The following is a 15,422-nucleotide window of genomic DNA, read 5'->3' as shown; positions in this document are numbered from 1 at the left end:
AAATGAATCCCGTTTCTGCCTAACTGGATCCGATGGACGTGTAAGAGTTTGGAGGAGAACCGGTGAACGATTTTCACAAGCTTGCATTGCTCCAAGAATGCCATTTGGTGGAGGCTCGGTCATAGCTTGGAGAGGTGTATCTTCCGACTTCCGCACAGAATTACCCTTCATCGAAAATGGGCCCTTAACTGCACGAAGGTACATTACGGAGATTCTGGAAGAACATGTTATGCCTACCATGGCAGGGCTTGGAGAAGACGCCGTTTTTATGCAGGACAACGCGCGACTGCACGTTGCCAGGATCAGTATGCAATACTTGGACGAGGTTGGAATTACGAGGTTACCCTGGCCAGCTAGGTCTCCGGACCTGAATCCCATCGAACATCACCACGTCCTAACAACGCACAGGAGCTTAAGGATCTGTTAGTGAGAGAGTGGAATAACATACCACAACATGTAATCCGGAGAAAAATTGAGAGTATGCCCCGTCGTCTGCAAGAGGTTATTAAAGCAAGGGGAGGCAATACACGATATTAGTCATTGAAATTCCACTGTTTTACCACGTTCTGTATTTTTCATTTTTTTTCGTATGTCTGTTTTATCAACAATTTGGTTTGTTTTCTGCTTTTTCAATAAAAACAATAAAAAAAACCGTTTTTTTTCTTTCAAAACAAAAATTGATGACAAATAAAAAATACATTAGCCTAAAAAAAGGTTATTATTGCACCAGATGCAAAAATATTCAAGTAACATGAAATTTTCAAGGTGACCCGGATTTTATGATCGCGAGTGTATATTAGGTTAAAAAACATTACAAATTCTGGTTTGTATTTGTCCCAGTTCATCTTATGTAGATCATTTAGTATATTTAAATTAGCTAAATTACACTTACCTTGCGCAGTTGCCCATTTAACCACATCTTCATGTAGCGTATACGTCGCTAACCCAGCTTCAGAACACATATCGCTGATGTGTGGCGATATGATTCCTGCGTGTTTCAGCAGCACTACGTAATCCATCGAATGATTCGTCCTGCCGAGGTCTTCCTCCGGCAACCGAATGGCACTCGGGTTCTTTTGTCGTAATTTTGCCATCGCGTCCGAGGAGATAAAAGAGTCCTTTGGGAAGTAGAATATAAAACACATCACTTGGTACTGGCTTTGGCCACGTTCTTCTTCGCCTAGAATGAGCGATTTGAGTACTTGGACTTCCTGAAAATAAAAAACGGCCTGTTAAGCAGATAAACTTAAAGAAAATTGCTTATATAGGGCGTAAAATTCAAAGCGTTTGGCTGTACCGGGTGGTCCAATAAGCCGATCTCTCGGCTATATAATATATCAGAAACTATTTATGTTATAACTTTAGGAGACAAAATTCCTTAGTAAAAGTGGATTAACCGCTAGACGATGTAACCCGTGACGAAAATTTTGAAGACCAGTTTTTTGGGAAATACGCCCAATTATACCAAGTGTTAAGTAAACTAGAACTAGAAAGAGGCCTAAATTCTGCACAAAGTTGTTCAAGTACTTTTTTTTTATTTTTTCAAATAAATGGTGGGGAAAAGTGAGAAAGTATTTATGGATAAACACCTATAACTTTGGTATGGATTAACCGATTTTAACGAAATTAGTGTCCTTAGAAAGAGTGTGGATGAGTTAATTTACATCTACTATTAAATAATTGCATTTAGTTTTAATTGTCATAGGTAGAGGGTACTTTCGAATAGAAAAAATTAAAATTTGTTTTTCTTCAAATTGTTTAATGGAAACACCTATTTATTATAAATTATAATGTAACTGGATTAAATTCGTAACAAAATAGCGTAAACCTCATGTAAATAATTTTTGTCGAACTCGAGATATAAATAAAAACGCATAAACATAAGTAAGTATAGTATTGACTCACCCTGTATTATAAATTAAATTAAAAAATCAGTCAAAATCAGAAAAAAGTCAGGAGGTACTTTCAAATTTTTTTATAACAGAAGAATCTTAATGTTGATACCTATTTTGACCATTGTTATTTCATATGATTAAAAATAGTTTTTTCGAAACTAAGTAGGCTACGACAATGAATTTGACGGGGAGTTCATATTGTTTATTTATTGACAGCAGTCAAAACATTGTTAAGAAGTGTTATATTATAATTCGAATTGAAGATTGCACTTTTTTCAATAGATATTATTATTGGTAATATTAGTAATTAATTATCAGTACTACTAATTCGTGATGAATATATCAAATGCAGAATTATATGATATGATTGGAGTTTATTTCGAATGTCAGGAGACATTATGGCAAAGAAGTATTTGAAAGAAAGGCAAGAAGATTAAGAGAAACTGGTAGTTTTCATCATCCTTGTTTTAACCGACGTAGTAGAGGTATGACCGAAGATAATTCAATCCATGTTCTTGCTTTAATTCAACAGAATCCACATATAAGTAGTCGGCAAATCTCTATAGAATTAAACATACCCAAAACTGCTGTTCTAAGGATTTTAAAATATCACAGGTTAGTTTTTCATATTACAAAGTAAACGTTTAGGTCAAAAACTTGGAATTCCCTTTAAACTTTAGATTCAACTGTTATTTTAATTAGGTAAAAGAAATAAATTAGACTTTACTCACAATTAATTTAATTTTACTACCCAAAACGACCGGTTTCGCTTTCTAAAATTTGCAAAGCATCTTCAGATCAAGCGGTACAAAGTAAATTAAATGATGCCGTTACAAGAATTATTAGTTAATGATTCGTGAAACATAGTTCAAACTATCCTGTATTGCTGATAATGGGTGATCTTCGGTCAATGTTGTAACTGTCTGATAATTAACGAGGAAGTTTCTTCAGGGGAGACTGTTAACAGATGATATAAGAGTAAGGTATATGTGATTGTTTGTTAAATGAAAGAGTGATGTTTTATATTATTTAAATTATTAAAGTTATTTATATTTATTAGAGATATTTTTTTGAAATGTGTGTTAAATTATTGAAATTTTTACAGAAAGAGGACAGTTATATGACAATGAATGAAAGTAGTTGTGCTATTTTGTGGGTGTGCAATTTCTTTTGACTTGTAATTACCAACTTTGGATAAAAAGCATTTAATTTCTGTTAGGCAAAGAATTGTAATGTTAAATGTTAAAATTATAAAACTAAAATACAATTATTGACAAACAGAACACAATAAAAAGGACAAAACAGACATTAAACTTTAAAAAAGGGGGCTTATTGGCACTACATTACTTGGTAGGAGAGGAACTGGAGTTTTTCCAGTTTACACCATCAATACATGGAAGTAATTTTTAAACAAATAATAAATTCTTTTATGATCGGTAGCCAATAAACTAGCACTTTAATTATTTTTATTAACTAGTAATAACTAGACTTCGGCAAATATGCATATTGCATATTTTGCATATTGTGCATATTTTATGCAAATATTTCATATTTTGGCATATTTGTATAAAAGTTTGCATAAAGTGCATAAAAGTTCAGATTTTTATACTGTATTTGAAAATTTTTAAACATACCAATTTATTTCAATTCTTGTATAAAATTTTGTAGTCATTTTAATCAAGAAATGATCTAAGTACGTAATCTCTACAGGTACAAAACATTTACAATTTCAAAGAAGATCAATTTAAGTAGCCCTCAACATTCTTAGAAAGTCTCGGTCACTGAGGCATTCAGTTATTGGATAATCGCTAAGGGTTCGCTCATTTGCATTTTATGATCTAATCCCCAAATCTATCTACAATTTATTGTATCTTAACAGCAGGTAAACGGCTAATAGTTTTGTTCCTAATTTAGGGATTTTCCAAAATCTCCCAGTTTATTGAATTAGGTACCTAAACATTTCTAATTTGATGCTCAGATTTGTAAATCATTTTTGTTTTGATATTCAAAGCGTAAACACTCGTTGTGCGTAACAAAAAGGAAGATTGTGATTTTATAATGCCTAAAACAACCAGTGCTTCAACTTGGATTAAACCTTATAAAGAGCTGTCTATGGATATGGGAAAAATCTACTGTTCAGTCTGTGGCAAAATTGTAAGTATCTAATATTTTCTATTAAATATCTAATATTTCATACATACAGGGTGTTTCCAAATGACACTTACAACGTTTGACTGTAGATACTTCTCGAAAAATTGAACAAAACGATATAGTTAATGAGGGGTCAAACTTATTTACTTTTCGAGATACAGGGTGTTAAAATTAAAAAAAATTAAATTCTTTTAGTTAATAACAACAATAACTTTAAAACCAATAAACGTATTTACTTGAAATTTAGTACTCGTAGGTTGTTTTTAAATGAAAAATAGCTTCCTTTAGTGAGAAAAAATTGTCCATGGTACAATACAATGGTGTGTATTTAGAAAAATTTTTCACCTTTACTTTTTTTTATGAAGTCAGCTATTCTAAAACACAATTATTTTTATTGTAATTGAATTAACAAAAAAAAACTGCATTTAAAACACTTAGCGAGTGTTTTTTTTCCAAACCAGTTATTTGATTAACCAAAAACACCTTGTATATTTTTATATTTTAAAGGTTGGGTTAAAATAAAGGTTTTTATTTTTATTTATAGATAGCATGTGAGAAGAAATTTCAGATAGACCAACATGTGAGAACTGCTTCACACATTGCAAAAAAAGGAAAAATAGGAGGAAAACATCAAACTTCAATGGATAAATGTTTCCAATCTACTTCAAAAAAATTAGATGAGCAAGAAACTTTTAATGAAGACTTGTGTCGCGCATTAGTGTCTGCAAACATACCGCTTTCAAAATTAGCAAATGTAAATTTTAGTTCGTTTCTAAAAAAATATTGCAAACTTAATGTTCCAAGTGATCGGTCTCTAAGAAGAAATAATGTGAACGGGCTATACTCGTCGGTGTTAATTAATATTAAGGAAGAAATTGCAGATAATTATTTTTACATATCTGTAGACGAAACCACTGATTCCTCAGGAAAGTATATTGCTCATTTATTGATTGGTGTTCTTAAAGAAGATACCTTACCAAAATCTCATCTTATTTCATGCCAGCAACTTGAGAAAACTAATGCTTTAACAATTTCGCGTTTTATACAAGAAACATTAGCAACTTTTTTTCTTCCGATAACTATTCCTTCTAATAAATTACGGCTTATTTTATCGGATGCTGCTCCTTATATGGTGAAAGCAGGACAAAATTTAAAAATATTTTTCCCAGATTTAAAAATTTTAGTTTTGTTCAAAAAACAATTACTCAGTTAGAATCACCAAAACTGTCATTGTTCGAAAGTACAGCATTAATAAAAGAATTTGCGTCATGTTGTCGGAACGTTAGAGGTAATATTGGAAAAGATATTTTAAAAAAATTTGAAGCTACTATGGAAAAAAATAAAGGTTACCATATTCTTTCTGAAGTAGTCAGTGTTCTAGCTGGAAATATTTCGGAAACAATTAATTTAGAACCAAATGTTTTGGTTAGTTTGAAAAATGCTCCCGTTACATCAGTTGATGTTGAACGAAGTTTTTCCATATATAAATATATGTACTCAGACAGAAGCCACAAGTTTTTGTTAGAAAATTTTGAACACCACTTGGTCATTTATTGTTACCATAATTCTAAATAAGTTTATTCATACTTAAAAATGATGTAGTTACTTAAAATAAATGTAAATCTTAATGAATAGTAGGAAATATTTAGTTATGTACACTTTTTTTTTAAATAAAATTGTTACTATTTTACGATTTTTTTATTTATTTGTATGCATATTTTGTAAAATATTTGCATATTTTCGGGTAAACACGTGCATATTTATGCGCATATTTTCTACATTTTTATTTGCATATTTGCCGAAGTCTAGTAATAACACTGTATGCGCTGAATAAATATTATATTTTATTACATCTATTTGGTACATTATGTTGTTACTTTATTAAACGTGTGTTATATCCAATAAATGATCACAATCAGTTAAAAATGATTGGTTTCATTCAAATTAGTTTCATAATATTTATACGCGCATATAATATTATTCTAGGTTATAATTTATTAATTTGATATCGATATTTATCTTTCATATAATGTGTCAGAATTGTTTATGAAATACTAATGTGATTAATATTTTTAGTTAATTAACAAAACAAAAAAACCTATTCGGAATATAAACCAAAACAGGAAATATATCTATCATAATCAATTACGATTGAAAAATTGAAATTCGACACATTTATAGAAAATTAAATTTAGTATTTAGAAAACTACAACAAATACTATTGTCATCATTATCTAGCCTCTAACGTTCAATGCTGGACATAAACCTCTCGCATGCTTTTCCACTTAGTCTGATTTAGCGCCATCTGGCGCTCTGGCAATTTACTAAATATCCTCGAAATAATAAATACGTTCTTAAAACTACCACCAAGACGTTTGTATACTTTTGTCTCTCAGCAAGATCGACCAGGAAACATAATAAGGAATCAAATTTTAAAAGAGATTCGGTAATGGATACCTATCAGTTTAAAATTACCCCGGTGCTGACGTATTGATAGATCATATTCCTGTTATCGGTAAATTTACGTTTAGATTTAAAAAAAAGGCTACAAAAAAGAATAGTAACAAAAAATATGATATGAGAAGACTAAAAGATAAGGAAAAAAAGGAGACAGTCGCACGGATTCCTTCAGAAAAGCTGAGTAACATACAAGAATTACTCCAGAATATACGTACTACTACTACTAAGGATTTCCACAGTTTTCACTGTCTTCCTTCACTCAACCGTTTTCTCCAATTTTCCCTGTCATTCCAGTCTCCATCTCGCAGGGTTCTTTTCTCCATAGCCTCGTCGATTTCATCTCTGAATGACCTTCGGGGTCTTCCTCTCTTTCTTCTTCCAATCGGGCTCCATTCTGTGATTTTGTTTATCCAGCGTCCTCTGTCCGCTCTTCTGACGTGGCCGTACCAGGATAGTCTCTTCTCCTCTATATAGTCGATTATGTCTGATTGCACTCCCATTCTCCGCTTAATCTCTGCGTTTTCAATTCTGTCTCTTTTTGTAAGTCTACAGCTTCTCCTCAGGAACTCCATTTCTACTGCTCTTATTCTACCTCTATTTCTCTTGTTTATTGTCCAGTTTTCGGACCCATATGTCAGGATACTTCTTGTCAGGGTGTTATATATTCTCTTTTTTGTCTTTATCGTAATGTTCTTATCCCACAACACTGAGTTTAGTTGTCTTATACAGTTTCTTGTTTGTCTCAGTCTGTTGTTTATATCTTCTTCTGTTGTTCTCTGGTTCGATATTATGGTTCCTAAATACTTGAATTTATCTGTTCCATTTATTTGTCTTCCCTCGTCTATCTCTAGGTTTCTCATATCCTTGTTTTCTGTTGTTAGGTATTCGGTTTTCTCTAAGTTTATTTCCATTCCGTTGTTTTTATATTCTTCTTCTCGTTTTCTGAGCATAAAGCTGAGATCTTCATCTTGTGCGATGACTACTTGATCGTCGGCAAAACTTAAGGTGTATAGGTATTCGTCTCTTACTGGTATGAATACTGGTATGGTACAGAATATACGTGAAACGTTTAATAAGAAGAACATCTAATAGAAAATAAAGAGAAGATGAAAAGTTGGATGAATAAGAATATACTGCAACTCATGGAAGAAAGAAGAAAATCAAAGAATAACAAAAGAATGTACAAAAATATTCAAAGACAAATAAAAACAAAAATACGGAAGGCCAAAGAAAATTCGTTAAAAACACGGTGTGAAGAAATAGCTATTTATAATATATAGCTATATACATAAAGCTATTTAATACCGATGATACTCAACGACTAACAAAAATTTTCAATCGCATATATGCAGTAATACTAAGATCATGTCTGAAGTCAACGTTTATTGCTCTAACAAAGAAAACAAAATCCGTATCCTGCAATGATTTCCGGACCACCAGCTTAATGCACGTTTTAAAGTTATTTCCTGACTGAAAAATCTACGTACGTGGTTTAACGCAACAACCACAAATCTTTTCAGAGCAGCAGTTTGCAAAATACAGATTGCCATGATGGTCACCAGCATCCGAAATGGATAGGCACTACAAGACGAAGAAAGACGTCCTCTCGTAGACCTTTTTTTCTATTAGCTTGTATTCGGGGTCTAAGGTCTCCATTCCAAAATTCTTTTTATCCGCCAATCATCAACTGCACTTGCTACATAACCTGACTAGTTCCATTTTAGGGTTTTTATTTTTTCAATGTCTGCTACTCCTGATATTTTGTGTGTCCATTAGGTATTCTATCAGGTAGAAAAACTCCTAAGATTATTCTCTCCATTGCTCATTCCGTAACTTGTAGTTCATTGACTGTTGTACTTGATTATGAGAGTACTTGATTATACAAGGCTATGCCTTGCAATTTTTAGAAGGCTCAGATTAAGGCAGAAATCTGAATTGTGTTTCGAAACAATTTTACGGATTTAATCGATGTCGCTATTGCGTCCGTTTCGAAGCCATTTTATTGTTGCTTCTTAAAGACAGGAAAGATTTATTTTTCACGTTGAGAACGCCTATGAATAGCTGTTCTGATGAGCTTTATTAAATCGAAATACGTATAAACAGATACATAGACGCTTTGTACGTGAAATCAAATCTTGACTGTCTTTTTCATTCAAAATATTTTGAAATTACACTGTCTAGCTATGGAGACCTGTAAAGATAAGTGAGAGATCAAGTACAAAAAATCGCGATAAAAATAGCGAAACCAACATATTAACAAAGATAAAGTCAAAAATTTATTAAGCGAATGTAAGTTCAATATGAAGGTATGATCCAAAATAAGACCAGATACCGCTATAACACAAAAACCACTGGAGGTGAGAGTATTGAGAAGAATTACAGGAAATACGCTGAGAGATTGTAAGAGCAGTAAACAAACTGTAACGGACAGTGTATTAACAAGTATCGGACGACCGCGCAAAAGATGCAATGATAACCTTCCGTCGAGATATCAATTCGCCAATTAACAAGCAGAATTATAAGAGGAAGAGAGAAAAAAAGAAGAAGTATCAACAAACTATAGTAATTGATGTTAACTATTAATCTTAAAAATTTCTATAAATGTTTCCAGCTGAATTGCTGCAAGGTTTCGTCGAGTCGATCTTTTGCAGTTCAGTAAGTTTTCCAGTTAAATCATAAACTTTTTAAACTTTGGTTAAACATACGAAGCTTTCTAAACGTTAGCAATTAACTTACATTTACCCAACATTAGCAAACAGGAAAATAACCAAATCCAGTCTAAATGTTTACAAAATGATCTATCTATATTAAAAGCTGGATTTAATTTTACGCAAACACGACCTGCCTAACTACACGCGCTAGAATTGTTTTGTTTTTGGGTTATATATCCGAAAGTGAACAAAGTTTTCATGAATATTTTAACCATTTGTAAATAAATTATTAGTGGAAAATTAAACCGCAGATTAATAAATATTGCCCTGGGTGATTTCCCCTTTTAATATTTATTTTTGTGTTGGCAAATTTCGATCTTGATGTTTGAATTTTGAAATTGAATTTTTAAATATTCAACAACATGAGTAGATATTAGTTAAAATAAACGAGATTAATGAAATAATATCACATTTGCCTAGAATTATTTTTTAAACATATTGCTGTGGGAATAATAATATTATCTTTATTTATTGTGTCTTTATCTCTATGACGTGGTCGGTTTCCTTTATTACATTTCAATATTTTTATCTACACAACATAAATTGGCACCCAACCATAGAATGTTACATAAATTAATAGAAATTTCCATGTAAAAAACAAACTTCGAGATAGAATTGGATATTATCAAGCAAATAGCAATAAACAATGGGTACAACGAACAAACATAAATAAAAATTTAAATCAAAAACTACATAAGAAAGCTCTGAAATTAGTGTTTCCACCACTAGAGAAAAAACCCAGTACCCTCTGCTCGATTACATATACAGGCAAGATATCAACAGAAATAGCCAAACACATAAAAAAGAAAAGACCAGACCAATAACACCAGCCTTCAAAACAAATAACCACTTGGGCAAATATATTAAGAACAACAAGAGCCAGAAGAAAAAGCACTTACACAGTGGTGAATACAAACTTAAATGTAGCGACTGCCTAAAAACTTACATTGGACAAACTGGTAAAATTTTTAACAAACGGATGGCAAAGCACAAAAGAGCTTTCAATAATTGAAAACCAGATTCCACGTAAAAAACCATGTCTCTAAATCCATCAAAAATCAATGACTTCCAACAAAGCTTAGAAGTTTTTTTAGACCAAGTAGATAGTGACCCTGGAATCTGACAATAGGAGACTATAACCTCGAAAACGTGAAAATTTTTACATATCTAGGTTCACTAGTTACCGCAGATAACAATGTCAGTAATGAAGTTAAGAGAAGAATACATATCGCTAATAAAAAATATAATGGACTAATTAAACATCTAAGATCTAACAACATCATAAGAAAAACCAAATGAACCAACAGAATGGCGGAAAATCCTAGAACAAGCCAGGACCCAGAAAGAGTTGTCGAGCTACTGATGATGATGAGATCACTTGGATCTATCTCAAAGATAAGGTAATCGAGGCTGCGAGGCAAGACTGTGAGGCAACGGGCCGTAAGCCGTGGATATCCAATAATACGTGGACTGTGATTCAATGCAGAAAAGAACATAAAACTAGATACGGAACAAACGATGAATACAGAGCGTTATCGAAAGAAATCAGAACGAGCTATATAAAAATAACGAGGTATCAGCAGCAAATCAGTGGCCCTCTGACTACCCTAGAGAACCTACTGGTTCTCCAGGTGAAATACTGCAGTCACTAGGTAACAAAGGATTACATATTATCCATCTATCTGTGTCGCTGTTTGGAATTCAGGAAAATAGCCATCTGATTGGTGTACCTCAATTTATATCCCGCTACACAAAAAAAACTACTACCAGATGTGAAAACTACCGCACACTGTCACTTATAACACATGCTAGTGAAATATTGTTGCATATCATCAAAAACAGATTAAAAACCTATCTACATTACCAAATATCTCAGGATCAAGAGAGGTTTGTAAAGGGTAAATGTACACGGGAACAAATCCTGAACCAGAGACAACTCATTGAAAAGTCTAGAGAATTTCAAGTACCTATGATTAATATGCTTCGTTGACTACCAGAAGGCATTTGATTGTGTAAGCTAGATGAATCTGCGGTCCATTTTTATTAGAAATGGGCACACCAATGCACCTGGTGACACTTATTAAAAATCTGTACCAGTCCAATATAGCAACAGTACGACTAGATCAGAAGTTCTCAAAACAATTCAAGACCGAGAGAGGTGTTAGACAAGGATTCCTGGTGTCACCTGACTTATTCAACGTTTATGTTGAACATGTCATGAGCATAACTTTAGATGGATGGGTCGGTGGAGTAACAGTGGCTGCTAGGAAAATATACTCTTAGGATTTGCTGACGACACTACACTTATAGCAGCAAATAAGCAAGAAGAGTTGAGTATGAAAGCAATAAAGTATTTGGTCTGAAAATCAAATATATAAGACAAAAATAATGGTGGTCGACAGATTTCACACTATTCAACTGACTAACATGTTACAGGAATACCAGATAGTGGACAGTTTTGTCTATCTCGGCTCTAGTATAGCTAACGATGGTAATTGTGAAGCAGAAGTTCGGAGACGTATTGGTATGGCAAAAAATGCGATGAGTCGCCTAACTGAGTGGATTTTGACGAACGTGCGCGGCGTTCGACTGACTGTGAGTTATGCGTCGCTTACTGTTCTAACAAACCATAGCTTAAGCTGGACCTTCGAGTTTCCAAATGCTACAGACCAATAATACCCAAAATCATGCTTTAGTAGAAAAGAATGTGCAAACTATTATAGCTTATGGTGCATTAATAGTCTCGTAAAATAGTGTTGTCGAATATTATTCGAGAGAAAATTATTTACCGGAAAAATTTTCTTCTGGTTTTATTCAAGGTTGTTGCCTTTTGGCAATTTTCACTTATGAAATTTTGACAAAATCACTCGACTGATGTCTCGTGATTTAACTGTCAAAATTTAAATATTGAAAATTGCCAAAATATTGCCAGCAAATTTTTTTTCTTATGATATTACACAGTGTGCATTTTATTAGAACGTTTGCAAGAAGTCGGTTTAGATGGAAAAGACATCAAATTCTTAAAAAACTTGTACTGGAACCAAAACGCCAGAGTTAGGATCGAAGGTTCCACATCCGCAGAAGTAGAAGTTAGGAGGGGAATTAGACAAGGATGTGTTCTGTCGCCTCTGCTGTTTAATCTTTACTCCGAGTTTCTATTTAAAGAAGCATTGGAGGATTCCAAGGATGGAGTCAATGTGAATGGCGTAAATATCAACAGTATCAGATACGCCGATGATACAGTGTTAATTGCGGATTCCGACTTAGGTCTACAACGACTCATCGACAAGACCAACTCGACCTGTGAGCAATTTGGTATGAAAATAAACATTAAAAAAACCAAAGTGATGTCAATCCGAAAAAACCAAAACGTACCTCAACCTTGCACAATAAATGGGCACATTTTATAACAGGTCAATAAATTTAAGTACCTGGGGTGTTGGATCAATAGCAGCCTAAATCCTGATCTAGAAATAAGATCGAGAATAGAACAGGCCAGAAAATCTTTCGAAAAAATAAAATAACTGCTTTGTGATTCTCGAATAAAACTCGAAATTCGACTACGTTTATCAAAATGCTACGTCTGGTCGACTCTTCTAATTACCCGTAAATAAATTGGAGGCCTTTGAAATGTGGATCTACCGGAGAATACTCAAAATTTCATGGACATCGCATACCTCAAACGAAGAAGTGCTGCATAGAATAGGCAAGGAAAGAGAACTTTTTAACACAGTAAAAGTTAGAAAAACATCATACCTAGGCCACATACTGAGAAATAATAAGTACCAATATGCCCAACTTATAGTGAAAGGAAAAATCGAGGGAAAGAGAGGCCTAGGAAGGAAAAGACTATCGTGGCTCAGAAACATCCGACAATGGACAGGGCTAAATTTTGAACAGCTAATAAGAACAGCTGAAGATAGAGAAGAGTTTAAAATTGTAGTAGCCAACCTCCATTGAGGAGAGGGCACTTTAAGCAGAAGAATTACACAGTGTGTCCGTAAAGTATGGAATAAATTCGATTCCTAAATGAAAAGCCTTTTTATAAAAATCTAAAACAAGTCGATTTTTAAATTTAATGTTCTAATGTTCTTACAATGCCAGCCCATACGTTTACCTTTTGCGGGTATTGTGTATGATGTTCCCGCATCCAGTTGGAGTTTTCTTTTGCCCAGTATCTACAATTCTGACGGTTGACCTCGCCATTTAATTTGAATGTAGCCTCATCAGAAAAAATAATATTTTGAACCAAGAGAGGGTTTCGGTGGATGTTATCCATCATTATTTCGCAAAATTGTATTCTTTTATCTGGATCATCCTCGTTTTATTCCTGTACAACTGTGCATTTTACTTACTTTACTTACTTTTACGTACTGTGTGTACCATTCTTTTGCAAACATCGAGATCACTACTAACCTTACAAACAGAAGTGTGCGTATCTTCTTCAAAAGCAAGTAGAACATCTAATGTTGTAACATAATTTACAGAGGGACGACCTGATTTGCGTGCATTTTCAACCGTATCAGTTTCTCGAAATTTCTTTTCAATCTTACTTACTGTTGACTGCGTGATGGGTATTTCTAGATATTTATCATTAAATAAATTACACACTTCCATCTGAGTTCGCGATTTGTCTCCATACCCAATCATCATGAGTATTTCAATTGTTTGCTATACACTCAAATTCATTTCTACTTAAAATTATTCTAAGCGATAATACAGAACATTCACGAATTAATACAATTATTGTACTACTTAATCCTTTCGCTGCGGCAGAAATTACTAGTAGGTACCGTGTGTGCGGCTCATATATATATATATATATATATATATATATATATATATATATATATATACAAGTTTAATTTTATCTTATTAAGACTCTATAAAGCCATATTTGTAGGTTTGTATAAAATTTTTTTCTAGACGCACATGCGCGGCATCCGCATATATTAATGATTTCATTGCAATATGCAGAAGACGCACATGCGCGGCCTCCACATATATGAATAATTTCATTGAAATATGCGAAAGCCGCACATATGAGCCTTCACGAAATGATTGAAAACCATTTTTTTAGGGAAAAGTTTAATGTCCTATTTGCAACTTAAAAATAAAAATAACAAAAATAAATTTCACAAAATATGAAGTCTATTATTTTCTATGGTATTCCTGAAAACAAACTCCTAGGCAAAGTCCTGGTTTTCCTTCACATTCTAAACAATGGTAAATACTATCTTTTCGTATCTTTTTGGTAGAATACATTCGGCATCTTTTTCTTAAAGTTTTACCGCATTCATTGGTGACATCAATTTTTGAAGGTGTGTATTCAACATTTTGTATCCTGCCTTTTCCTGGAGATGGAACTTCTGGTAACAACTTTTCTAAGATCTCATGTCTAAACTTGCTCAGTGTTTTCTTTTCGCCATAAAATTTATTATATAGGATATGAGAATTAATAAGTAATAACTTAATGATATGCAAACTTATTTTTTTATACCAACGTAATGTTTTCCTCTCTGCCGGATAGTACGCCATAAGCTGATCTCTTCTATCTATTCCACCCATATGCTTATTATAATTAACAATAGGCAAAGGCTTTTCTTTTTCTAGTCCTCGCCTAGTTTTCACTGTTACCATGTCGTTTTTAAATTCAGTTGAAATATATGTTACCTCTCTCTTATCACACCATTTTCCAATCATGACGGTATTTAAATATTTGGCTTTCGTTTCACCTGTTTTTAACTTTAACTTTAAAACATCCTCTGGAGAACCTTTTCTGTTTTTTCGTAGTGTACCTGTGGAAAAAGTACCTTTATCGATTAAAGTTTTAGCTAGATGATAGCTATTGTAATAGTTATCCATGTAAAGAGAGTGACCAGAATGCAAGTAGTTGCGCATAAGATGCAATACTACTTTCTGTGAATGATCTTTACCACCTAGTACATCATTATATCCTGTATAAACTGCTAAATCTAAAACGGTCCCATCACTTTCGGTTAACATATAAACTTTGATTCCATATTTATGTCGCTTTTGAGGAAGGTACTGTTTGAATAGAAGTCTGCCCTTAAATAAAACCATCGATTCATCTAATGATAAATTCTGGCCTGGATAGTAGATGCTTTTCATTTTTTGTGTGAAATAATCTAATAGTGGTCTTATTTTATAAAGTCGATCTGTTCTTATCTGTGGATCATTTATA

The 15,422-nt window shown here is 33.1% G+C and overlaps 1 protein-coding gene across 1 annotated transcript in view; it reads right to left on the bottom strand.

The window, feature by feature from the left end:
- oaf (BRICHOS-like domain-containing protein out at first) overlaps window positions 1–15,422 on the bottom strand; it is a 788,141-nt gene that overhangs the window by 101,394 nt on the left and 671,325 nt on the right. Inside the window, exon 3 of the mRNA XM_072522442.1 lies at window positions 893–1,211. Coding sequence (XP_072378543.1) covers window positions 893–1,211 — 319 coding nt within the window. The remainder of the gene's footprint in view (window positions 1–892; window positions 1,212–15,422) is intronic.

The sequence above is a fragment of the Diabrotica undecimpunctata genome, chromosome 2 (genome assembly GCF_040954645.1).
Source record: "Diabrotica undecimpunctata isolate CICGRU chromosome 2, icDiaUnde3, whole genome shotgun sequence".
In the NCBI taxonomy this organism is placed as follows: Eukaryota; Metazoa; Arthropoda; class Insecta; order Coleoptera; family Chrysomelidae; genus Diabrotica; species Diabrotica undecimpunctata.
Note: the sequence above shows the minus strand (reverse complement) of the source record. Positions and strands in the feature narration are given on the sequence as shown.